Source organism: Sardina pilchardus, chromosome 6 (assembly GCF_963854185.1).
Source record: "Sardina pilchardus chromosome 6, fSarPil1.1, whole genome shotgun sequence".
NCBI classification, from domain to species: domain Eukaryota; kingdom Metazoa; phylum Chordata; class Actinopteri; order Clupeiformes; family Clupeidae; genus Sardina; species Sardina pilchardus.
Window position 1 is genome coordinate 12,295,323 of NC_084999.1, and position 25,099 is coordinate 12,320,421.

The 25,099-nt window shown below is 40.1% G+C and overlaps 2 protein-coding genes across 2 annotated transcripts; one reads left to right on the forward strand and one right to left on the reverse strand.

Annotated features, from left to right (window-relative positions):
- Positions 1–792: 792 nt before the first annotated feature.
- On the reverse strand, positions 793–5,512 carry dek (DEK proto-oncogene). The gene is made up of 12 exons (XM_062538480.1): positions 5,452–5,512; positions 4,591–4,702; positions 4,385–4,489; positions 4,148–4,257; positions 3,960–4,054; positions 3,745–3,865; positions 3,224–3,538; positions 2,936–3,133; positions 2,736–2,844; positions 2,456–2,601; positions 2,140–2,208; positions 793–1,138 (listed from the first exon to the last, which is right to left on the reverse strand). Exons 2-12 carry the CDS (start codon positions 4,697–4,699, stop codon positions 1,127–1,129), a joined length of 1,389 nt encoding a protein of 462 aa, XP_062394464.1. The 5' UTR covers positions 4,700–4,702; positions 5,452–5,512; the 3' UTR covers positions 793–1,126.
- Positions 5,513–7,957: 2,445 nt separating this feature from the next.
- kcnv1 (potassium voltage-gated channel modifier subfamily V member 1) lies at positions 7,958–14,896 on the forward strand. The gene is made up of 2 exons (XM_062537970.1): positions 7,958–8,900; positions 14,379–14,896. The coding sequence occupies exons 1-2, from the start codon at positions 7,958–7,960 to the stop codon at positions 14,888–14,890; spliced, it is 1,455 nt and encodes a 484-aa protein (XP_062393954.1). The 3' UTR covers positions 14,891–14,896.
- Positions 14,897–25,099: the final 10,203 nt, after the last annotated feature.

Genomic DNA, 25,099 nt, shown 5'->3' on the forward strand with positions numbered 1-25,099 from the left:
CACGTGATCTCATTATTCACCGCTTCACTAACAGTCACAGTGCCGTTTATGATCTGGCAATCAAATTACCCATATTTTGAAGTGTACAATGATAATCGTTCCACTATTGCAACAATATAATTTACTAGATTAATAATTACATACAGCTTAGAATAGCAAGGAAAACCTTACGGCTTCTTTATTCTCCATCTCTGAATTTGCTTGAAAGCTAGCCAACACGGACCTGCTTCGAATTCGGCTCAAGCTTCCAATGGACGAAAAGCACACGGCCCTACGGTTCAAGGGCCAAAATGATGAGGGGAAAACTAATGGAGCAACACATATTAACAACGTTAACAACGTTATAAACATTGAGAGAATGAACTGTACAAAGTTCACACATGCTTCATAGTTGTTGCTGTTAGTAAAGAATATATGGAAGCAGAATGAATGGGAAGGCACACTTGCTCTTTTTTTTCATAGGAAAGACCATATTTTATTCTAATTAAATGGTACACAGAGCATTAAGTGGAAAATGAAACCACAATTGCTGAGATATGTGGTTCTTGAGATATGAGATTCATAATATGAATTACGGTAAGTTACTTTTTCTTCTGGCAAATTGCAAACTTTTGAAAGGACCTTGCGTGATTAAAACAAAATCTATTTTTTTTAGAGCAAAAAATCCTGTTATTCTTCCTAACAACTCAAACATACCAAGCATATTTGTCAAGTGGTTTCAAAGTAGATAACTAGGTCAATGGTATTTGACTGCAGATCTTGTTAAAAATACTTTTTGATTCCTTTATAAAATCATTTCAATAAAAAAGGAGCATTTTATTCACAGCCAGTGATATATACATCCTGTGTGTTTTCATAAGCGTGCTTACAATCAGAGAAACAATAGACGTACAAAACCCGTATATAAAAAAGTTAAAAAAACCAAAAAAAAAACTAAGCAAAACAAACCAAAAACACAAATGACAAAAGAGCCATCCACTACAGAAAAACACTTTGGGCAGTAATGACAAAGTAACTACGTACATTCATACATACACTCTATTAGACTTCGTAGGCATTTAAATATTGACAAGAAATCCTCTCTTCAAGAAATGGCTTTGAAAGGCAAAAACTTCACTGCCCCTTCCTAGGAGATCAACTGTAAAGAAACATTGAGAAGAATCAGTGTCGAGTATCATGAGGTAATATGATAGCATGAGACATTAACTATTAACAAAGAACACACTTTTAGCTACAAAGTCTAAACGGCACAACAGACATTTAAGGAGAATTCTGGCAATTTTTCTAATAGGTCTCCGTTTCTCGAAATCACAAAGTAAAAAACAAACAAACAAACAAACAAACAAACAAAAAAGTTCCACCTTGCTCGACTTGCTGCAGCCAACTAGTAACACTCTTGGGGCCTAAACATGTGGGTTTGTGTACATGCTCCCAGAGTGTAGCACTGTAGCTGCCGGTCAGCTCTAGCATTTGGCTGTAACAACTCCAGCTAGGTAGAACTGTTTTTGTTATGTTCCATACCGACAGTATTGGGTGACCTCAAGAAACAGAAATCTACGTATAAATCACTTGAATACTCCTTTAAGTTGATCAATGCTTCAACCCCCCTGGAGGGTGTTCATACAAGCTAGGGGAGCACTAGGAGCATCACAACTAAGTTTGCATCATCATTTTCAAATCTCTTCAGTGTAAAAATGTGTTACAGTATGTGACCACTAAAGAGGTGCTTAATTGCTAGAAAACCACTATGATAAATATACAGTATATTTTAAAAAGTTGATCATTTCTATTTTACAAATTAATTGGTAGTTTTTGCTTCCCAAATTTAACCAAAGTTGTTCACTGTCGTACAGGATTAAAGTTAAGCTGAACATAGTCAAGTTTAAGAGGCTTCAATCAGAGAATTTTGAGGAATTTCCCTTAAAAAATGACAAACTGATTAATCAATCATCAAAATAGTTGGACTGAAGAAAGGGTGTTATCCTTTCAGGTGTGCATTGGTATCGACAGATGGCTATAGTTTCAATGGGTTAGAAGAAATCATTTTGAGTTAAAATAACTGAATTGTGATAAAGCCAGAGGCACCTCTAACGCATGATGAAAACAGACATCATGAGTTAAGATGTAGTTAATACTTACACTTTTCACTGTCTGCTTGATGTAGTCCTTTCGGCTAGTCAAATCAAATTCAGGGTATGAGTCATATACCTATAGCAAAAAAAAAAAAAAGTAAGGATTACAAATGAGAGTATATTTAATGTACATTGTGTGTGTGTGTGTGTGTGTGTGTGTGTGTGTCAAGTCAAGTTTATTTATATAGTGCATTTCATACACAGAGGTCATTCAATGTGCTTTACATAAACAAAAACCAAACAGTAATAGCAGATAAAAGCATATCTGCTATTACTGTTGTGTGTGTGTGTGTAGTTTACAAAGAAGCATTTTGTTAACTTACTTTCTGACAGAGCTGCTTCATGGTCACCTCCTCCAAGTTGGCATCTTTCAGGAGATCCTTTACGGTGGTCTTGATCTGGTCATCTGTGGGCGGCTTCTTGATCATCTTGATTAAGGGCTTATCGTCATCAGAACTGTCATCTGAGTCTATTTTAGCAAAACAAATTTGTGTACACAATTAATCTCAAATCATTAGATGTTTTGTCAGCAAAATTCAATGCAAAATGCAATGACCTCAATACTGGATCTCTTACAAATAATTGTAACATTGGTGACATTACCCAGTAGGACTTGGCGTTTTTTGGCAGTCTTGTTGCTGCTGCTGTCTGCTTTCTTAGTCTTGGGGGCAGGTTTGGCTGGTTTCTTCTTTGCTGCTGTTTTCTTTTTTGACTATATAACATACATGAGATAATGAACACCAATCAACTGCACGAGTAATTGTACAACTGAATCACAGAGGCATCAACCCAATCCAACCCACCTTCTCAAAGTCACTGTCGTTTTGATTGTCACTGTCATCAGACTTGGACTCGTCAGATGCATCAGAATCATCTTCCTTTGCCATCTTCTTAGCTGCTGGTTTCTTTTTCACAGGTGTTGACTTTGTTGTCTTTTTGCTGGAAGCTGTCTTTTTTGGGGTAGCAGGTTTCTTCTTCGCCGGGGATTTTGATTTAGGTGTCTAGCAACAAAGTATACACACAAGTATTACAGCAATACTCAGATAATTGTGACATGTTATTTAAAAGTTGGAGTTGTCTCCCTCACTAACCTCCTCCTCCTCATCATCATCATCATCATCTTTGTCATCATCTTCTTCGTCTTCTACTTCCTCTTCTGAGGAGTCATCCGTGTCGTCCTTCTTTCGGCTTTCTAGGGCTGATGACGTCTTGGTCTCTTTACTTTCACGTTTGTCATCATCGTCGTCGTCGTCGTCGTCACTGCTTGAATCTGTGACGATGGCTTTGGACTTACTCTCCATCTTCTTGGACTTTGTGGGACTCTTGGACACTTTGCTCGTCTTTTTCTTGGCTTCCGTTGCAGTGTTCTTCCTCTTCTTCTTTTTCTTCTTTTTGATGGGAACTGGCTGCCAAGAAACCATCGATTTGCATCCAATCGGTTAACTATAGCAAATTAACTTCCACGTATTACGTAGGTTAATCTGTTTCATTATTCTGTTTCTTACACACACACACACACACACACACACAAATGCGTATGTATGTATGTACTGTATGTATGTGTATATGAACATATGTATATTGTATATATTCATAAAATAAAATTGTGTACCTTTCCAGTGTTGACAGGGTGCATGAGAAATGCCATGATTCTTTCAATTAGGACAGACTGCTTCCCAGTCCTCTCAATGTCTAGAACTTGACAGATAGTTTTCAACATGGTGTTGGTGTATCTGTAGTTGGAAAAGATAAGCATCATGTCAAAGAAAAAGTCCACTGGGCTGTGTAAAAATGAATTATTATTGTTTTGTAAGAAAAAAATATTACTTTGACAACGTCTTCATCTTTTTGAAGTAGAGATCACTTTCCTCTCTGAAGGAGAAGCCATGGAACAATCGTAGGTTCTTCTTCATTGAAGTTGCCTTATTTCACATGAGGACAAACAATGTAAATTAAACAGGGAAATGATCAATATTATGTATGTATGCAGTGTGTTAATGTCATAAAATACTCACAGCTCCAGGTCGATCATAAAGGACCTTATGAAGAGGTTTCAGGAGGGGAGCTTTAGTCTTTCCAATGTTGTGGTTGATTCGTGCAATTTCACCCAGTTTATCGCCATCACCTTGATTTCCATCAAAGACATGGTCACCACAATATCAAAAATCCATCGGTCAAATTTTCTGGATCAATTTTCATCATTCATAATATAATACATGATCAACAAACAGTTATATTCTTGAGATACTCACCACTTTCAACCTTCAGGCGTTCTTTATATTTTACCAACTGCGCAGATTGCACCAGCCTTTCCACCTTCTTCTTCTCTCTTTTCCCCTCAATAATTTCCCCGACATCTACACAAAAGTTTGATGCACTTGTGTAACTTGCTGTAAACATACACGCCACAACGTCCCCCCCACCCGTAATAACTGATTTACTTTAAAGAAAGACTTACTGAATCCTTTTGACTTTTCCACCTGTGGCTCCCCTTCGTTGTCCTCCACGTCACTCAATGGTGCACCGTCTTCACCCATCTCGCAATCTTGTGTTGCATCGGTCTGCATGTCCTTAACATATGAACAGACGCGTAAAAGACTAGTAAGTATATATTGTTATAAAGACGTCATTAGGACAAAACAGTACAAACACAGAGCTGACAAAAGTCAGATGGCCAAGTTTGATATCGTTCATTGTAATGTTGTCAACAGAACGTCAAGTTAATGGATTGCCATAGCTAGTACTCAACACGAGCTGACTTATCCGATAATAAATTACCCTTTCTTCTAAACATTTCTAAAAATATGCATTTGTATTTAGTGAAATATATGCACCAAGCCAAAATGAAGGTGAACATATTCATTCAAAATAGTTCAAACTTTAAGTTGGGACAAATTTGGCGCGCTGCTGTGTTTACAACCTCATGCAATGCTTCACGAATGACGTTCTATGGAACTGGGTGGCCAGCTAGCTTGCAAGCTAATGAGGAGTGAGTTGTCACTTGTCAGATAGCGTTACAACAGAGATGGGAAATTGACACAGCTTGTGAGTAACAGCGTCAGGTCACAAAGTGATCTGCTATAACAAACACTTCATTAAGAGAGCTGCCTTGGTGAAGAAAGCATTGACGATAACGTTATCCTAGCTAATGTGGCTAGGGATGGCGTACCCCGTCCCGCCCACACGTAAATCATATTTTTTAAGACACATTCTGTGCACAATTCTTGTCCAGTTAATCACAAATGGCCAAAATACACAGTACCACAAATGCATGTAAAACCGCAGACTAAAAACAATTAGCTTGCTAGCTGTAATTTACCTCTCCATCCACGTAAGGTTAGTTTGCAATCTGAATAGTTTCAAAATGGCGGTTTGAAAATTGGAGGCTGGGTTTTGCATGACGTCACCATAATAGCCTAGCCAATGATCTCACTTAAATATATTTTGACATAATACACATTTTAGAATAAAACTCTTAGTTTGTTAATTAAGTAATTAGTTGCCTACGCCATTCAGAAGACAGGTCGAGATCGGGCCGCGAAAAGAAACACCATAAAGCCAGATGTGACAGATGAGAAATATATTTCTTGTATAGCCTGTGATCAATTATAGTTTTACAGAGTAGCCTAAGATAAAGTAGTAGGCCTACTAGGCCTATAGACCAGTCTTTGGGGAAAATAATCTAGTAATACATCTATTCTATTAAAAATGGTCAGTGGACTTGGTTGCGACCAGTTGTGACTCTTCAGACATAAACCTGTAGTCATATCATTAGACACCAGGTGGCAGCACTACCAAAAAGATAAAGAACAAGTGGACTGAAACAAGTTAAGGCCCATTCATGCTCAACGTAAAATACGAATACGGATACGTGTGGAGTGTTTCACACGTTCTTTCCGTTGATTTCGTCCGTACTTTGACATGAAATTGAGGAGCTTACGATTACGGATGAAACGGATGAAACGTTGCAATACCGAACACTACCACAGGAATATCACACGAAAAAGTGGGGGCGCTATGCATTCACACGTAAAATACGGACGGAGGTATGAATACACCACCGGATAGAACGTGCGTACAAAATACGGACGTAAATTGCCATACGTTGAGCATGAGGATAGCCTACCTTTTGAAACTGCAGACTAAACCGATTTTTCCGAATGTGCTGTACCTGCCTATTATAAACTGAGCTAAAATTATATCTGATGTAGGCTACCAGATATATATATATGAAATCAAATAATGTTTGTGACTGCAACTCCTCTTGCAGGACTTTCATCTCACTGGGACACCGTAGCCTACATCTTCAGCGTGAGAATGGAACTTTTGGACAAGGTCTATGATGGTAACTGGCAGGCTTCGTAGCTAAACGTTCCTGAAGTTCAAGTATAAACGAAATGCCGCATTTGCAATTTGTGGCCTTGTTTTATAAAGAGAAATCGTCTAACATGCACAGTAGGCTACATTGAAGAAAACACGAGTTTGTTGCCTAGCAGCACGTCCCAGTCTCATTCGCCCCACAGTCTATGATTCGCCCTTGGCTCGGTCTCGCTCGCTCTTGCGCTTTTAAGGCGCGCATCTGCGCACCTGAATAGCACAACTGTGGAAACTGTGGAAGGTTGAATTCTAACCATCTTTTTTCATGGAATAACTTATAACGCCGGAATTAATTGAGCATTGGACGTCTCACAAAATGCATCTGATTTTGAGAATACAAATCTGCGTCGTTCAAAAAATAATTTTACCTTAGATGCAATTTCTTGAGAACGAAAATGTGTCTTTCAGATGTGGAATAGCTTATTGTGAGGCAAAGGTAAGTAGGCTACCCTATATCTGATGTCTTTACTTGATTGCAAGATTTCAGTACGGCTGTGTGAAGAACTTGCGTTTGTTGGGAAACCACCTCGGAGTAAGCCAATATTTGTCAAATGTAATTAGAAGTATAGGATGTGTGCGGATGCGAACTGATAACCTGACAGCAGTCATCAGCCTACTGATTTTATAATAATTTGATCATTTGCATGGTTTATATTAGGCCTATGTTAGAAATATCAAATGCTGAATGGCTTAGCTATGATTAACCAATTGCAAAAAGACACTATATTTTCTCCTGGACCAAAGCATGACAGTTGTTACTTATGTCCATTATAAAGGCACACTCTTCTATAAAGTTTCCATGCTAATGGGGAACTTAATCTGGGAAGTAGCCTTAATCTTTGTGCAATGTAATTTAATTTTGCCTTTCACTATTCACTCTTTTCTATTGTTCCATCTTACATAAACATTAATAATCTTGGTCCTCTATGAAATACGGCCCTATTCCTATTGGTCCATCATAAGATATTTCAAATCCAGCCATTGTGCACTGAGCCATCCTGTCATCATAACAGAGTGGGTTTTACCAAAGTGAATTAATGATTTCAAGAATAGTATCATTAGTACAATTAATTAGGCATGCCAGCTAAAATATTAAAATCTTGATGACAAGCTTTGAGAAAGTAGGACACAGCCATCGGCTTTCTTGGCTTTTCTTTATACCTTCATCTAATCAGGCTCTCTTGACAGGTAATTGAGGGATATAGTCCAAGAATTTAAATAATGTTGCGGTGCATTCAAATGCAGACCAGGTTATTCCATGCATTTGTTTGACATCTAAAACACTTAAATTGAATTCTGTGACTAATTTGATGTAAAATGTAAGATTCTTCAGAGTATTCAACTCCTTGTTCACAGAAGCTAAATCAATTAATGACAAGTAAAGGACATGAATTCATTGAATTAAATCATTCTAATACCCATTCAGGTTCTCCACTGTCCATTCCAGTATGGCCAGTGGAACCTCCAGTCCTGCACAGTTCTACGGGGACAGTGCCTCTTTATTGTCCCTGGAGTCCAGTGTTTTCTACAGCGAAGCACCTCCAACAACCGATGACACGTTAGACTTCTTCATCATCAATGTCGGTGGAAGTCGCTACATCCTTTCCCATGAGCTCTTGGCGTCTTACCCTGAGACTAGGCTCGGCAAGCTGGCCCTGTCAACCCGTGATGGCGCCATGGACCTCTGTGACGACGCAGACCTCCTGGAGAACGAGTTCTTCTTTGACCGCAACTCACAGACTTTCCAGTACATCATGAACTTCTACAAGACGGGTCACTTGCATGTGCGTGAGGAACTGTGCGTTGTCTCCTTCCTCCAGGAGATCGAGTACTGGGGGATCGACGAGCTGCGCATTGATTCTTGCTGCCGGGATAAGTATTACCGTCGGAAGGAGATGAAGGAATGCCTGGATATCAGGAGGGACGTGGATGTGGTGGACACTGAGGAGGAGGACTTCACAGGGGTGATGTGCCAGGACTTGAGACAGAGATTATGGGACCTCATGGAGAAGCCAGACTCGTCCCCGGCTGCAAAGACATTTGGTACCCTGTCCATGTTCTTCGTGGTGGTCTCCATCGTGAACATGGCGCTGATATCGCTGGACTTCACCGTGCTGGGCCAGCCGTTTCTGGACGCCCTGGAGTACGTGTGCATCATCTGGTTCACGGGCGAGCTCGTGCTGCGCTACATGTGCGTGCGGGACAAGTGCAGGTTCAGCAGGAGCGTGGTGAACATCATCGACCTGCTCGCCATCCTGCCGTTCTACGTCACGCTGGTGGTGGAGAGCCTGCACGGCGGCTCCTCGGAGCTGGAGAACATGGGCCGCGTGGTGCAGGTGCTCAGACTGCTGAGGTCACTCAGGATGCTCAAGCTGGGCCGCCATTCCACAGGTGACGTACAGTATCTGTGTTTGTGTGTTGGTCAGTCCTTCAGTCAAAAAGAGAACTCGCAGGCCCCAGCCGTGGCCCCAGCCGTGGCCCCAGCCGTGGCCCCAGCCATGGCACGACTGGCTGGGGCACCTGCACGGCACACTGGCGACACCGGTTCGATTGAACCCACCCCAATTCTCTCTCCCACTCACTTCCTGTCTGTATCTCTACTGTCCTGTCCAATTAAAGGCATAAAAAGGCCAAAAAAAATATACTTTAAAAAAAAAAAGAGAACTCCAATGTTGCCGATGCAAAGTTTAATCCAACTAGTGAGGAGTGTAAGGTGCTACCCTAGTGCATAACATTTTCAGTCCCATATAGACCATCATCAGTACAAACAGTACAAGGGGTGAAACGCCCTTAAATAGACTGCGTCTAGTTGATGCCGGGTCTGTCAATCAACTAACCTAGTCAGGTTGAAGTCACAAGTTGACAATCTCTTAAATGGCACCGTACACCTTATAGGTGGTTAATATACGTCATAGCCTAAATAATACAATGTGAGGTAAGAAACATAAAACATGAAAAATGTGTGTTGGTCAGACCATCTCAGATCACTGGATGGGGGAGCTTGTTTCAGTTAGCCTGCACAGTCCCATGCCCTTTGACTTTTTTCTTGGTAGAAACCTAGAAGCTTTGCTGGCTGAGAAAAGTCACTGATACTGGTTTTAAGGATTTAATGGTGTTAAAAACATTGTTGTTCATAAAAGGGTTATGTTGGGGTCAAGGCATACAGGCATTTCAAAATCATAAAAGAAGCAGGAATAGACTGTTGAGTAAAAAAAGGAGGCTGTCATGTCTGACAGTACAGTACATGTCATGGCATCAGGGCACTGAGGTATACTATGCACATATCGGTGAGAATAATGGTGAATAATATGTCATGTTGGTTTGTTAAGAGGATCCGCAGCCATGTGTGCACTGTGGTGAAACCGCTGATGACTTAGTCGAGATCATAACGTACACTGGATTCTGTCTGAGCTACTTTTCAGGGGGAGAGTGAGAGAGAGAGAGAGAGAGAGAGAGAGAGAGAGAGAGAGAGAGCATACATTTATTCATTCACATTTTGACAATTTCCCTTAGAGATTCCAACGAGTCAGACCCACAGACGCTGAAAGAAAAAAAAATGTTCCAGAGCTTTGTATGACTTGCTTTGATCTTTTTTTTTTTTGAGTGCAAGGATTTCACTTTGAGATGCATCCTGAGCCATGAATAATGAACAGAAATGATGTCAGAGAGGCAACAGGGCCAGATCAGGCTGGGACTGTGCACAGCACATCAGCTCTTGGAAATGAATATATATAAACAAGAACAGTGCCGTTATAATGTCTCCCTCATAACTGATAGATGTTGAAAGTAGTTTGCCTTGATGAAATGCTCCAATCGGTTCAGACACTTGATCCTTGACTTCCCAGACACTCCTTGATTGTTTTCATCGCAGTAAAGCTTAATTGACATTTATTTCTGAGAGAAGAACAACAATTGGGTGGGGTGACTGTCATTCATTTTAATGGGCTGTTATTTAAGTCTAATTTACAAGATAATTTTGTCAATTTCCATTTGTAGTTTGTGTGTGTGCGATTCTCTTTCATCAGCCAAAGAAACATGATGTAGACAATTCCTTCTCCAGACATCCAGACTGCATTTCCATCAAAGTTTAATGATGTTGTTCTCACTTATCGGCACTAACGTTCATATTTCATCAAGGCCCTCTTCTGTCAAAGCTATAATTTTATTAAATGATGAGACGCGCCCGCAACATTGGACAGCGGTATGCTAAGGTTGTGTAACATAAAACAACAGCATATGATTTCAGCCGCATGAATCCAAAGAATAAAAATAAACCTGTCTGTTCTCATTAGATTAATACTGAAACCAAAGTGACAAAAGACCCATCTCCATGATGCAAGTAGTAGGAAAGCTGCAGGTTAACACAATGTTGTCATGTGTTGTATCATCTGAATTCTTTTTTTCATGTTCATGAATATCTGATCATAATGTTTCATCCGTGAGGCTGCTGCATGTACTTGAAACTGAAGCAAGGCTCTTCAGAGTGACATATTGACTAAATAAAATGTGTTTTCAAGCTGCGAGTTCCCCTCCTGTTGAGCGCTAATGTACGTTTTTCACATTGAGATCATGAACAAATAGGTTTGTCAAATGGCAGACATGTCTTTCACGCCTCACAGGAGCTTGTAAGCGTGAAGTTTTGGTGTATACTAAGATCTGTTTCTCACACCTTCTGTTAAAAGCTGGGATGAAAGACAGGTGATGCTGAGAGGCAAATCTATAAATGTTCTGCCACACTGCATTTCAATGTTCAAAAAGTTCTAAGTATATCTTTTCAAGTGGCACTCAGATATCTGGTATAACACTCCCGAAGTCATGATGCAGTGAGTGTTAGTGATACAATTTGTTTAAATCGGACCGCTCTCTCTCTCTCTCTCTCTATCTCTCTCGACAAATACTACTTGTCAGTGCGCACTCAATTAGGAAGGGGAAATTATTCCATTGGAGTTAAGTTGTATTATAAAGTATTATTGAATGAACCTGAATGAGTATTGCTACTTGTGCTACATAATTCAGAATTAGATCCAAAGTCGCTCAGACGCCAAACAATTCTGTATGCAGATTGTGTTTTGACCATAATAGACCGTGAGCCAGGGCCTCAAATTATGGAAACCGTTACCGAAAAGGTGGCAAAGGCTACCATACCTTTTCTGAAAGCCTGGAATCTCAGCTTTTCAATGATGTATGATGGCCATCTGACAAGAGTAGCTGTTTTGAGTTATGACACATAATGTAAACTAAGGTCAAAGAAATAATGTGTATAAATCAAGCAGAACACTGGAATATTTTATTTTGTTATGTTTGGTATCATTTTAAAGGGGAGACTCTGAGCTTTCATTTAAATCCTTTTGTGAACATTTTGGATAAGTACAGCCAACCCTGGAGCTCTTCAAACCTTTAATCACACACATTTCCCTACCATTTTTTGTCTTTTAATCCTGTGGCACCTGGGAGCATCAGAGAAACAAAATCCAAACACTGAAATACTGGCATGACCCTAAGGATTCAGGAACTGTATCATTTATATTATCTGATTTGGAGGGGGTGATTTACAGTCTTGTATCAGAGATGGCGTTTTTTCAAAGACATAAACAGTAGTGTACTATTACCCTTGGCTAATTTGTTGATAAGTCGAGTTGAAAGTCTGAGGTAAATATATTTTAGATAATAATTATTGATACAGATAATTTTGAAAAAGTTGTTATTCAGCATTATCAGCATTTTTAGATAGTTAAAAAGGTCCTTAATACATATCCACTAAATATCATTTATATCAGGTCCCCACTTTCTTTGAATTTAGCCTACATAAAAAAAATGAATGCCTTGTTCTCAGGCAAGAAAATACACGTATACACAGGCTGCAATACTGTAAGTGCATTTGCAGGCCATGGTAAAGTGTCAGCCCTAAAACATTTTCAGAAGAATGAAAACTTCTGTGAGACCTTTCAGAAGGTTGGGGCAGACTGGGCAATGTCACCTGAGTTGTATGCAGCCTTAAAGGAGTTCACATGTCAAATGTACAGCTCCAAGTCCAGAATCACCAACATCAATGAAATGAAGTATGCACTTTTTTTGTGCAAAGAAAGGCGTAGAATCCTGGCAGTTAACTCCATGCTCGGATTCTCTCAGGAAGCACGGTCTCAGAGCTAACTATCAAGGTGCTATCTGGAGAAGATGCCTCGAGAACAACCCTGAAGTTCCTTCCCCAGTTGAGCATGGGTGGTCTAGACTGGACCAAGATGGTGACTTACAGCTCTCCATAGACTGGTTCAATGTCTCCATTGGTCCACAAGCAGTACTTGAGTTTCTGTCCTGCTCATGCAAGAGGGACTGTGTCACTCCTCATGTCAGTGTGTTGCACTGTATAACAACTTTTTCAAAATGATCTGTATCAATAATTATTATTTCAAATATATTTACCTCAGACTTTCAACTCGACATATCAACAAATTAACCTTAAGTGTAATAGTACACTACTGTTTATGTCTTTGAAAAAACGCCATGTCTGATATAAGACGGAAAATCATCCCCTCCAAATCAGATAATATGGGTAAATGATACATTTTCTGAATCCATATGCCAGTATTTCAGTGTTTGAATTTTGTTTCTCTGATGCTCCCAGGTGCCACAGGATTAAAAGACAAAAGATGGCAGGGAAATGGCAGGAAAATGTGTGTGATTAAAGGTTTGAAGAGCTCCAGGGTTGGCTGTACTTATCCAAAATGTTCAGCTCCAGGGTTGGCTGTACTTATCCAAAAGCTCAGAGTCTCCCCTTTAAAATGATACCAAACATAACAAAATAAAATATTTCAGTGTTCTGCTTGATTTATACGCATTATTTCTTCAACCTTAGTTTACATTATGCATCATAACTCAAAACAGCTACTTTTGTCAGATGGCCATCATACATCATTGAAAAGCTGAGATCCCAGGCTATCAGAAAAGGTATGGTAGCCTTTGCCACTTTTTCGGTAACGACCAACCCCTCTGGCTCACGGACTATAAGCCTTTGTACCTACCACCTGGTCAACTCGTCAGTGTCGTTTTTTTTCTTTCTCAAAAGCAATGACAAGTTATTGACAGACAGCTGCTAAAACAGGCTGCATTAGGAGCACAGTAGGCTAGCCTGCACGTCCGCATCCAGATAGCATCTCTCATTGACAGCTGCTCCCACGGAGGAGAGCTGATGTGCAACACTAAGAGGAAGATTCCCTCCCGGTGCGGCCCCTCCGTCTTCCATCACGCCAGCGAGTCTCAATCTGCCACAGCTCTGTGGGGTTCTATTCCTCAACCCCCTGAGAAAATGTATTATGCATTGCAGGGGATCAAAGATGCTGGCAAGGCAAAGAGCTTTCACAGTCACACTATAACAGGACACATTTCGTCTTGGGTGTATGAAAGGGGGGGGGGGGGGACATTTGTAAAAAACAGGTTGTGCATATACCGCCCTAGTTTTCGGTTTCCAGTTCACACGTCTTAACAGACAGTTTAGGCTAATTGTTTTATGCTTCAGTGTGATAATGGACTTCTGGACAGATTCAGTAAAGATTTAATAAATACTGGTCATCTGTAGAAGATTGTTGAGAATGATTGGTCCTGAATCTGTTAGTGCACAGTGTGATGATTAGTCCTGTATCTGTTAGTGCACAGTGTGTATCTTGTTTGCCTGCATGTTTGATATTATACTCCTCAGTGACATACTTGATATACGTCTTCACTGGTCCACACAGTGTGGTGCATATGTAAGCGTATCCTGCAATCTGTAACCTGAGAGAGGATGAGTCATACATGCCACAGTATATACTCTCAACACAGTGTGTGTGGTGTATATTGATAAAGACATGCGTGTGTTTGTTCTCTCTTCCGCAGGTCTAAAGTCCCTGGGCATGACGATCACCCAGTGCTACCAGGAAGTGGGTCTGCTGATGCTCTTCCTGTCGGTGGGCATCTCCATCTTTGCCACGGTCGAGTACGCCATCGAGCACGACGTGCCCGACACCACCTTCATCAACGTGCCCAGCGCCTGGTGGTGGGCCACCACCTCCATGACCACGGTGGGCTACGGCGACATCCGGCCTGACACGGCCGTGGGCAAGGTGGTGGCCTTCCTCTGCATCCTCTCGGGCATCCTCATCCTGGCGCTGCCCATCGCCATCATCAACGACCGCTTCTCGGCGTGCTACTTCACGCTCAAGGTGAAGGAGGCGGCGCTGCGGCACAGCGAGGCGCTGCGGCGGCTGGCGCGCGGGTCCACCTCCGACGGCGCGGCGCTCGGGGTCAACCTGCGCGACGCCTACGCCCACAGCGTCATGGAGATGCTCCGCCTCCAGGGGAGGGAGAGGGCGAGCACGCGCAGCAGTGCCGCCGATGACCCCTGGTGATGAAGGCCAGCGACGCGCACGTGTGGACATGCAGTGCAGAGCACACACATGCACACACACACACATGCACACACACACACACACATGTACACACACACACGCACACACACACACACAAACACACATGTACACACACACACGTACACACACACACACACACATGGACAAGCAGTACAGAGGGCATGTACACACAAACACACACACACACACACACACACACACACACACACACACAAAACGTATACACACAATAAACATATAAACATTTAGCACTTTGAGATCACTGAGATCGCTGATGAAATGTGCATTATAAATCAAATGTATTATTATTATTATTATTATTATTATTATTATAAGCACAAACATATCCACAGTATGTTTAGACATTATTTTTGTATACAGGGATATAGGCAGTTATTATAACATATTAGTGTATATAGGCCATGAACTTATACAGTGTACAATATTCATAGACACATGAATAAAGCAAGCAGGATTAAAGATTGGGAGAGAAATGGAGAGAATATACATACTGTAAGTAAACGAAAAAATACATTAACCAAGACATTTACTTACAAAACGAATATAGACTGTCATACATACACACAGACACACAAACAACTCAGTAGGCAGGCAAAAGGAAACATATGTCATTCATAAACAAGCTCATACATATACACTCAAACATAGACACAGGTATCTGTTGGGGGATTGAAACTGAAGCAAGGTGTGTGAGGCCTATTTAACACCTCGGCTCCAAATGGACACTACTAAGAGTGAGCTCCAGTGGTGACCTGAAAAGAATATATAACATCACTGGAAATCGGGATATTCTTGGTCAGCAGACACATTTACAGACACACACAAAAAATACAAAAAATTGACTTTGTTGAACAGTTTATTCAAACGACAAAGAAAAAAACAAACACTGACAAAATGACAAAATACATACAAATATCATATAATTGTATACCATGTGATTAACTTCAACTTGTGATTGTTAACTTACCATTTTACATACTGTAATTCTTGTGTGTTCTTCTCAAACGGGTAGGCTCTAATTCTTTGTGGTCCGGCGTGGTTAAGTGTGTAAAAATATGTCTCCCGCAAGCCAGTTGCATAATAAACCAGCCTCTTTGTCCCCATTCTGTATCCCGTGGGAGTGTGCGCTCTTCTGCAATGCCGCACCTAGCTCCTGAGAGGTCAAGGCAACCTGCATGTCAGGCATCAGCTCACAGAGCTGCTGGAGAGACTGCGGGAGTTAATTTAGCTAACGCCTTGTCAAGGCAACAGCACCACGCAGTGCCAGTTTGTCTCAGCATATGCAGCACCTCTGAGATAAGTTATATAAAGTGAGATGCGTATGTGTGTTTGTGTGTCTCTTGTGTGTGTGTGTGTGTGTGTGTGTAGGGACTGGCCTTGAGCAGTGGGGATGACTGGCACTCCAGTTATGGAGAGGATCATTATCCATGGCCAGGAGTGGGGAATACAGCATATCACATGTAACTTCCCAGTGGGGGAAGTGGGGGCCACTAGAAGTAAAAGCAATTCAGGTGTTTCCAGGATACATTTTCGCTTCTTAGTTCCACCAGGGACCTCCTCTCCAATTGCTTGCTGTGTTATTTAGTATGGGAGAAACAGGGATGAACTATTTCAGAATGTGCTGGCTGCGGTATACTAAAGGTATTGTGCACGGAATTAAACATCTTCTATTTGAAATTTACGGACAACCAGGAGTCATGATGAGATTCAAGGAATTTCAGGAGAGGATAATAAACATTCCCAAACTATTTGAAATATGCAGCAACATCCCTATGCATCCATGTGAAGTGGAGAATTTTTTGACATACGCCAAAACACTTGCTTATGCTGTCTCCTTCTAGGGTATCTGCTACTGCAGAGAATTGGGACAGCATAAACATTTCATGCTAAATAGAAGACAGATGGGGGAGGGTGGGGAGGGGGGGAGCTGAGCTGAGCTGTCTTCCTCAACTCATCGCTCAAGGACTGCGCTGAATATGTCAGAAATAGCTCTGAGATTGTGTTTGTGAAGGGGTGGTGTAGTGAAATTAGCATCCTTTCGAATGAGCGGTTCCCAGTGACTCAAAACAGACCTTTATTCATAAATATCCACTCGATGAAATTATAACTTTCTTTCATGTGTGTTTTTAAAAGCAGTTACTCTGAAGGCAAGCAACTGAAATTGCACTTCCTTTTGATTTTGATATCCGGACTTTCGATGAGAGGAAAAGAAGCATACTGTTTTCCTGCAATCTAGTTCATGCACCAGAACTGGGAAACATGCAGAGCTCTCTCAGTGCTAAAACCCACTGGATCAAAGTAACCCACTTTCAAACCTCTAAGATCATGTTCCCAAAGACTTCCAGGACATCTGCATCCCCACCTCTCCTGACACCATCGTGTTTTAGATCTCCTTAAATGGCTTCTTGGCAGTCTCTCTTATCTGTGTCCTGGCTTATGTGGTCTGAAGGTTCCTCAATGTTGGACTCCCTCTGGATGATATTCTGGGAGTAAACCAGAGGTATGCCTACAGTGGTAAGCATCCAAAACGTACATGTTATAGTCAGATAATATCAAAGAAAGCTGGTTATATGTCATACAAGGTCGCATAAAAGAAATGGTCAATTCAAGTGATCAAAAAAGAAAGTGAGGATTACAAAATGAGGATTACTGAAATTGTTTACAGATTTAATTTGATTCTTCATAGCCATATAGGCACACCAATTCACTGTGTTATTTTCAGTGTGTGTTTGTTAAAGCAAAACCATGGCTTTGAGCTCATTTCAGGAACAGCCTGTTCCACATTTCTCCTTCACCTCTGAATGCCTATTTTTGTCTGCAAAGTGGTATGTAGTAAGATGGCATCTGAATGACCCAGTACATTATTTCAGCGGCTCATTATTGTGTACAGTATTTCGTGAATGAAAAGGCTTTCTCTAATTATTCTGCCTACAACCAAATGTGCTAAATCATTTATCCCCTTTATTTATTTTTAACACAAATACAAAACAATGAGAATTAAGCTACCACACTGCAAGTTCACCAGCAGATTTAATGATGTACTGTATGTGAGATAAAGAGTGATGATGAGTTTGTCCATTTCTCAGCCAGCCTGCTCTTCCTCAAACAGTTATGGGCGCTAGGAAACACATATCAAAATGACTGATTAGCTCACCTGGCTTTAGAATTTTGCTAATTAGAATTAGCTGATAAAATGAATGGTTGGAACCAAAATGTGGCAGGACTTTTGCTCTCTGAAGCCAGACTTGTACACCTCTAGTAATATATTAGTAGTGGTAGTAGTGTAGTAGTGGTGGTATAGTAGCAATCACAGGGCTGTATACATATTTTAAAAATATTTATGTTAGCAGTTTCTTACAGTTTTTAATTGAATGATTGCAAGGGAGCTATTATACTGCGCACATTTGCTTGACAAATTGGCAAGGTTAGAAGACAGCCCTGCTGCTTCAGGCTGAAGCATAATTTACTAGGCCAATCCTCTTTATCCCAGGTGGAAGACAGTCCTGCTGCTTCATGGTGGAATCATAATTTACTGGGCCAATGCTCTTTATCCCAGTGGATAACGTGTGTTCAGAGTTGCACATCCAGAGGCTGTGTTTACTGTGTCTAGCACAGCAACAGCTTTGCTTAAAACACTGGCAGGCTTCGGCAGGAGATCTCAGAAGAATGTCACACTGTTATCATCACAGCACGTGGACCAAAGGTTATTAGAATAACGTGCGCCTTTAGCTAAACTCTGAAAACAGCTATATGGTCATAATAAAGATTAAAATAAAATATGAAAATGTGGTTATAAATGGGAGATAATGAACGTTTTCTATGGCATTTTACCTTCATCCCAGTGTGAATTTAAGATTTCCAGGGAAAAAAGGGCGGCATATGGTTGACATATCCTTTGGCAAGATAATCAAGAGAAGGTTCATGGGTACATGAAGGGCATCAGTTGAGCTGTATTCTCATTTCCCATGAGTGCATGTGTGAAAAAGAAAAATGGGAGTAGGGATGACCTGTGAAATGTGGATGGCTCTCACTAATAGGTCAAGGTGGTATGGGGCAGGTATAGTGGGGTCCACCTCCAAGGGAAAAAGTGGGAATATGAGTAGGGGGTATATAGGGAACAGAGAGTGGGATATAGGAAGCAATGGTCGCTGGTGAGTATAAGCAAGACAATGCACTTGTTAGGTTTATTATTGTTGTGATAGGTGTGATTCCTTGGGTCTTTATGAAATATTATACTCATACAGATGAGCCCTTTCCATATTTTTTGTACATGCCCCATGGTAGGCTAATTGGGATTATTCATGGTATAGGTTCCCTGTAAATTCACCTGAGGAAGGTCTGACCGAAACGTTGTGAATGTGAATAAATGTTGCATGCATAATGGACAGCGTGCGGGATTCTCTCTTTTAAGTATTACTGGTTAACCTATTCCAACGCACCTGTCCCCACAAAAAAAGGTGTGCAAAAGCGCTTGTAAACTAAGTTCCCTGTAAAAAAAAGACGAACAAACACATTCAATGAGAAAACCCTGGTGTGATCTTTGTGAAATGGCCGTATAGGTAGCTGTTAGGTTTTGCAATAGGAACTGGCAGAGCCTGTGTTTCTTCACAGTATCACCCTAGCTGCCATGGACAGTAGAGGTCATAAAATGGGAGCTGTGAAAATCAAACAGAGACATTTCCCAAATAAACTGAAAGTGTCTACATTTTTAACACACCGCAACAGATTTGAGGCCTGAGGCAATGTTCAGCTTGATAGGAGATCTGTCAACAGACTAATCAGGAATCATCTATGACTGCCCTTAAGATAAGGAAAGGGAAGACATACTATGCCAAGCACGACTGAGACAGAATGAATAGATGGATTTCAACTAGATAAAAATATATAAGGTATAAGTACAATGCAAGTTGAAGACAGACAATATGGTGGAGAACATGCAAGAATATCTTTAAAACCACTTCACATGGGTACAAGCCAGCCCGGTTGAAAAGCAACTGGCATGTTATGACAAATCAGCACAGCTGGCACTGTGAAAACTCCTTCACATTGCTCATTTTGTCTTTCACATTTCACTTAGTGGTTGTTTATGTTTGTCTTATGTATTTTCTTTTAAATGTGTAATGTGTTTTGGGTAAATGCTGCACTATATAATAATTGATTGACCATTTAATGAATAGCTACATATTCTGAGAGAAAATGACAAATTATATTCATGTCAGTGATATATTGTATGGACCAGTGTTTTACCACATGGGCAAACATGCAGAAAAATCAATGTCCAGTGAAATAATGGAAATAAATTGAATGGAATTCAACAACAAAACAAAACATAAAAACAGCTGTGTCCACCTGTGTCACCCAAACAGGAAAACTGAAGAGGGGAGCCATCATGGAAAAAGATCAATAGATAGCTCGCTATATGAGAGAGTGAAGCTGCATGTTGTAACATTTCCTATTGGCTTCCACCAAAAGGTCAAGGGGCACTCTTTCAGTCACTAACATCCAAGCCAACGTGTCGCATCACAACCAAAGCCCTCACGTAATAAGACCTCCCTTTTCTGTCAAACATAAGAAGGAAAACACTCTTATGAGAGTAACACTTACCCCTCTTCCCAGACATCTAAACTCTGGAAAATAGCCATTTTCTACACACAAGAATCAAGACTATTCCATAGAGATTTGATTTTAGGCCCACAAGAAAAAATTGGGTTGTTGTTGGGTGTTGGTAGTCACCTGCACCACTACCGATACGATCACAGAACAAATTCCATTTTAAAACATGAACAAACTCTGCACATGTTTACATTTCAAAATATGATTACATTCCAAACATATTTGACCTTGACCATTCCTTGTGCTTGGGTGTCTTTCTCATGTTTTATTCACACAAGGTTTGGTTCACAAATCTCATTTCAATTTTGTCTCTTGCCAGTCTCTTGGCAGCATGTTTCGTTCCAAATTTTCCACATTTACTTTACAATGTGTAGCAGAAACATACAGTACAAATTGGCTATGACATGCATGAGTTAACAACACAGGTCAGATCTTTCATACTAATGGCTGTTATGAGCATGAGTGCATGTTTGATACGACTCCTAAGCTCAAAAAGCCCGTGTCAGATTGGGCAAAGGGCCGTCACTCTAATTCATGCGGGCACGGTGACCTAGCTGATCTTGTTCACATTACCTAGTCTCTGTAAATGTGACGTCATGTCTTAAAAAAACAGCTCTCCCCTGTTGCTTAGACTCTGTACAAATTCCTTTCATCTGACACTTCAAACATTCGCTCATTAAACCGTGAGAGTCCACAAGGAAATGTTCCCTTTTTGGAAAACTCCATGGAATAACTGCCTTTCCTTACATGCACCCTGTCACTGGTTAATTTATTGGATATAGAGCTAAGAATGAGTCAGTTTTTAAGTTAATATTTGAGAGTTATCTATTGAATTGTCATCCAGTGTCAAACAAAGGTATATGAAAAGAGACAAAAAGTAGACTGTCTCTAATTGTTCTGGACGCAGATGAAAGAAATGGTGGTGCCAAAAAAAATATTCACATCTATTTCACTTTTATGGCTTCAATAAATGGAATCTTTGTCAATTTAATTTGGCTTTTACACAGTAATTGACAGAATTCCCCTCTTTAAGCACATTTCTACAAAGTAATGTTAATTAATTAAATACATAACGCAAAAATAAGCTAAATATTCACCCTCCTTCAGAGGACTGGCCTAAATCAACAGTGGTTCAGTAGTCTAGTGAAATGGAGATCGTCTGAGTGCAGTGAATGTTTAGGCCTATATACTTTAGTAATATAGCCTACAGTTTGCATACCCTGTACATATGTACTTAAGTTGACTAAAATGAATGCCTTAATAAAAACAACCTTTCAGGACACCAATTTTCTTTGTGAATGAATAATGTATCATAAATAAATAAATGTTCTTCCATATAGGAGCTACCCCTAAACTATACGGTAGGCAGATTTTTATTCTAAATGCCAGTTATTTAGCAGGATACATGCATCCTGATAAAGTTCCCATGCCATTTGGTATTAAAATAGCCCCACACCATCACATACCCTTCACCATGTCTAGAGACTGCCATGATTCTATTTCAGTTTGCCAGTATGATTTGCACTGAAAGACCTTATGAAAAGTACCTCATGCCAATCGTGAGATATGGTAAAGGGCATGTGATGATGTGAGACCATGCTGCCAAACATGCATCAGCACTGACTTGAAGGGGTGAATATTTGTGCTATCACTTATTTTGCATTATGTATTTTTAAATTAATTAACATTACTTTGTAGAAATCTGCATTCACTTTCAAATTAAAGTGAGGATATGTAAATATTTGTAAAAAAGCTGAAGTAAATTGATTCTGTTCGTAAAAGCAGTAAAAGTGGAAATATCCAAGGGCAGTGAATGCTTTTTCACTGTAACGCTTCATATGTTACATTAGCAGGTCCGGGGCCAGAATAAATCTCATTCACAGGGAATTTGACACTGAGTTGTCTTGAAGAAGAATAATTGTTCGTCCTTTGTACTGTAGGTGTCCATATTCTCGGTTTTATGTACAGTAATGACCAGGGGAAATGTTTCAATTAGCCACAAGCTACTGTTCATGTCTTAAAGCAATGGGGTTAATTACTCTCAAACACTTTATTCACCTAATCTACTCACATCCATTAGGTGCCCAAAGGGATTTAATTAGTATGGCACTCTGGGCCCACCAAGGGTACCGTTCGGATGCAGTCACTCATTTTCATTTATTTATGATGGGTATACAGTTGTTGTTCTTCTTTTAATCATTGATGCAGATTATTTGTTGTCTAATTATATAAAGTCAAAGTCCCTGATGGACTTTTTTTTCTGTGAGAGCAAGATGGAGAGCTCTGTGAGCTTTCCTCTCACCATCCGCTCTTTAATCTTTCCATCAAGTTGCATCGACAGATGAGAAATCACTGTAGATCCAGTCAACGCTTGAGAGAGACTCAGTTGTATAACATAAATGCTGGAGTGTATGGGTGGACATTTTAAAACAACAATAACGAAACACTGAATTATAGTAGGATTTCTTATTTTACTCTGTGGCCTATAATTTGTGATAAGCATATAGCAGACCTGACTAAAATGGCTCTCTCTTCCTCTTTTAATCTCTCACACACAAAAATGTTGAAAATAATAATAAAAAAAAAAATCTTCAGTTGACCATTAAAAGACAAAATAATTTATTCATGAATTTAATATTTCAATATGTGTAATAGAATTATACATAAACAATTGGGCATGCGGCAGGCAGTCTCTAAAAACATACAAACCAAATACTGCAGGGATAAGCCTCTCAAACCATGGTTGACACTAATTGGTAATCTTGTACGACACAGCACTTGGCAGAAGGGTTTCCTGATAGCTCAGAAATATCAACCCCAAATACGCCTCAAGTGAGTCATCAGGTCTCTTGCGTTTTAGGTTTAGGATTTGAGAGAGAGAGAGAGAGAGAGAGAGAGAGAGAGAGAGAGAGAGAGAGAGAGAGAGAGAGAGAGAGGTTTGTGTTTTTTCTGATGGTTGAAATAGGTTATCAACATTATGAATGTGAAGGCACAAATCCACTTCAGGTTTATATAAATATAAATCACATTCTGAAACACTATGCATAGGCCATGAAAGGTAACAGCTCACCAAATGAGACTAGAGATGTAATTGATGAGTTGGGGGGGGGGGGGGGGGGGGGGGTTGAGTGGCGGGACTGACTGTTATGAGATGCTGATGAAATAGACATAACATTTGGGAACATGCAAAGTATAACAATATGTAAGGTATCTGCAAACTGAAGCTCACACAAAATGCAAAATGCCTCAAATCTTCAGCAAAATGACACACAACATTCAAAATTTCGTCAAAATCAAAATGACGAACAGCTGCATTATACTTACATTATTAACATATCATGACAATTTCTGTTCATAGGCCTATAGCCTTTCATCTGCAGAAACCAACAACATTCCTAAGTGTTACGACACTCTGTGCCTCCTCAGGCCTAGCATGGCCAGTGCATGGGCAATGCCGGCCCAGATGGTCGAAGCTAGTCATGCACACCTGCAGGGGTGCAGGTAAGGGGTTGCTCTCTCTCTTGACTTGGGCACTTTCGGTTTGGCACATTCTAGGCACCTTTGGGTTAGCCCTCTCCCACTGACATCCTATTTTTCTATCATTTTCCCACATGAACACTTGCATACTTTCCCCTAGACATCTTTTGGTAATGGTTATTTATTGCTTTTAATTACTTTTAAATAAATACTGGTATAATGTCATATCAGATGACTCATCCCTGTCCCGACTCCCTCTTGTTACGGCTTAAAGTTGGGTCGTAACACTAAGCCTTCCAGGAACAGAAACACATATTTACCCAATGGTAACTTGGGGACAAACAAAAATACAGTTTTAAAAAAAAAAAAAAATATATATATATATATATATATATATATAAATAAAATCAAATAAATAAATAAACACATTAGACAGAACATTAGACTAAAGTTTCACTAAACATTTCAACCGGAAATCTTCTTGGAGCAAATTGAAAGGGTCTACCTTTATCTAGAGTATATGACAATGGCATATGGATGGTATTCATAAAGTCATGATAGCCTGCCAAACTCTTGTATATTCATGCGCTGAAGGGAAATGACAATTGAGCGGAAGTATGTAGGGGGGCAGAGCCAGGCTAAAGCTGTTTACATGTGTGAAGAGAGAGAGAGAGAGTGAAGCTGGGATTAAAGTGGCATTTGATAGGTTGTATTTGAAAAGCTAAATCAAATTACTTCCTGATTGTGTGATTGTGTGTCAGAACATTGTGTTTAGCAAATTGTGTTGTAGGATATTGAAAACTAATATACTGAGAATTGGTGTATGGTTATGGTGAGACATGTTTAGAATATTGTATGACAAGCAAAGATTTAGTGTCTTAACAGTGGGAAAAAAATACAATTTATCTGGATTATTCCATTAGGCTTTCCCCTTCGACATTGCACTGTGCCTACTTCAGAGGGCACTATTTTTGACAACCTTAGAAAGCTAAGACCTTGCATGACCTTTTTTTTTTATCAGAATAACTGTGTGAAGTACTGGCACATGAGTTATTTCTTTCTTTCTTTACAGACATC

Bases quoted from the DNA above. Each gene is read 5' to 3' on its own strand.
- dek (XM_062538480.1), bottom strand. From the start codon at position 4,699: ATGCAGACCGATGCAACACAAGATTGCGAGATGGGTGAAGACGGTGCA. The intron at 4,258-4,384 runs GTGAGTATCTCA...ATGGAAATCAAG, and splicing joins ACGCCTGAAGGTTGAAAGTG to GTGATGGCGATAAACTGGGT. The intron at 2,845-2,935 runs GTGGGTTGGATT...TATGTTATATAG, and splicing joins ACGACAGTGACTTTGAGAAG to TCAAAAAAGAAAACAGCAGC.
- kcnv1 (XM_062537970.1), top strand. From the start codon at position 7,958: ATGGCCAGTGGAACCTCCAGTCCTGCACAGTTCTACGGGGACAGTGCC. The intron at 8,901-14,378 runs GTGACGTACAGT...TCTCTTCCGCAG, and splicing joins GCTGGGCCGCCATTCCACAG to GTCTAAAGTCCCTGGGCATG.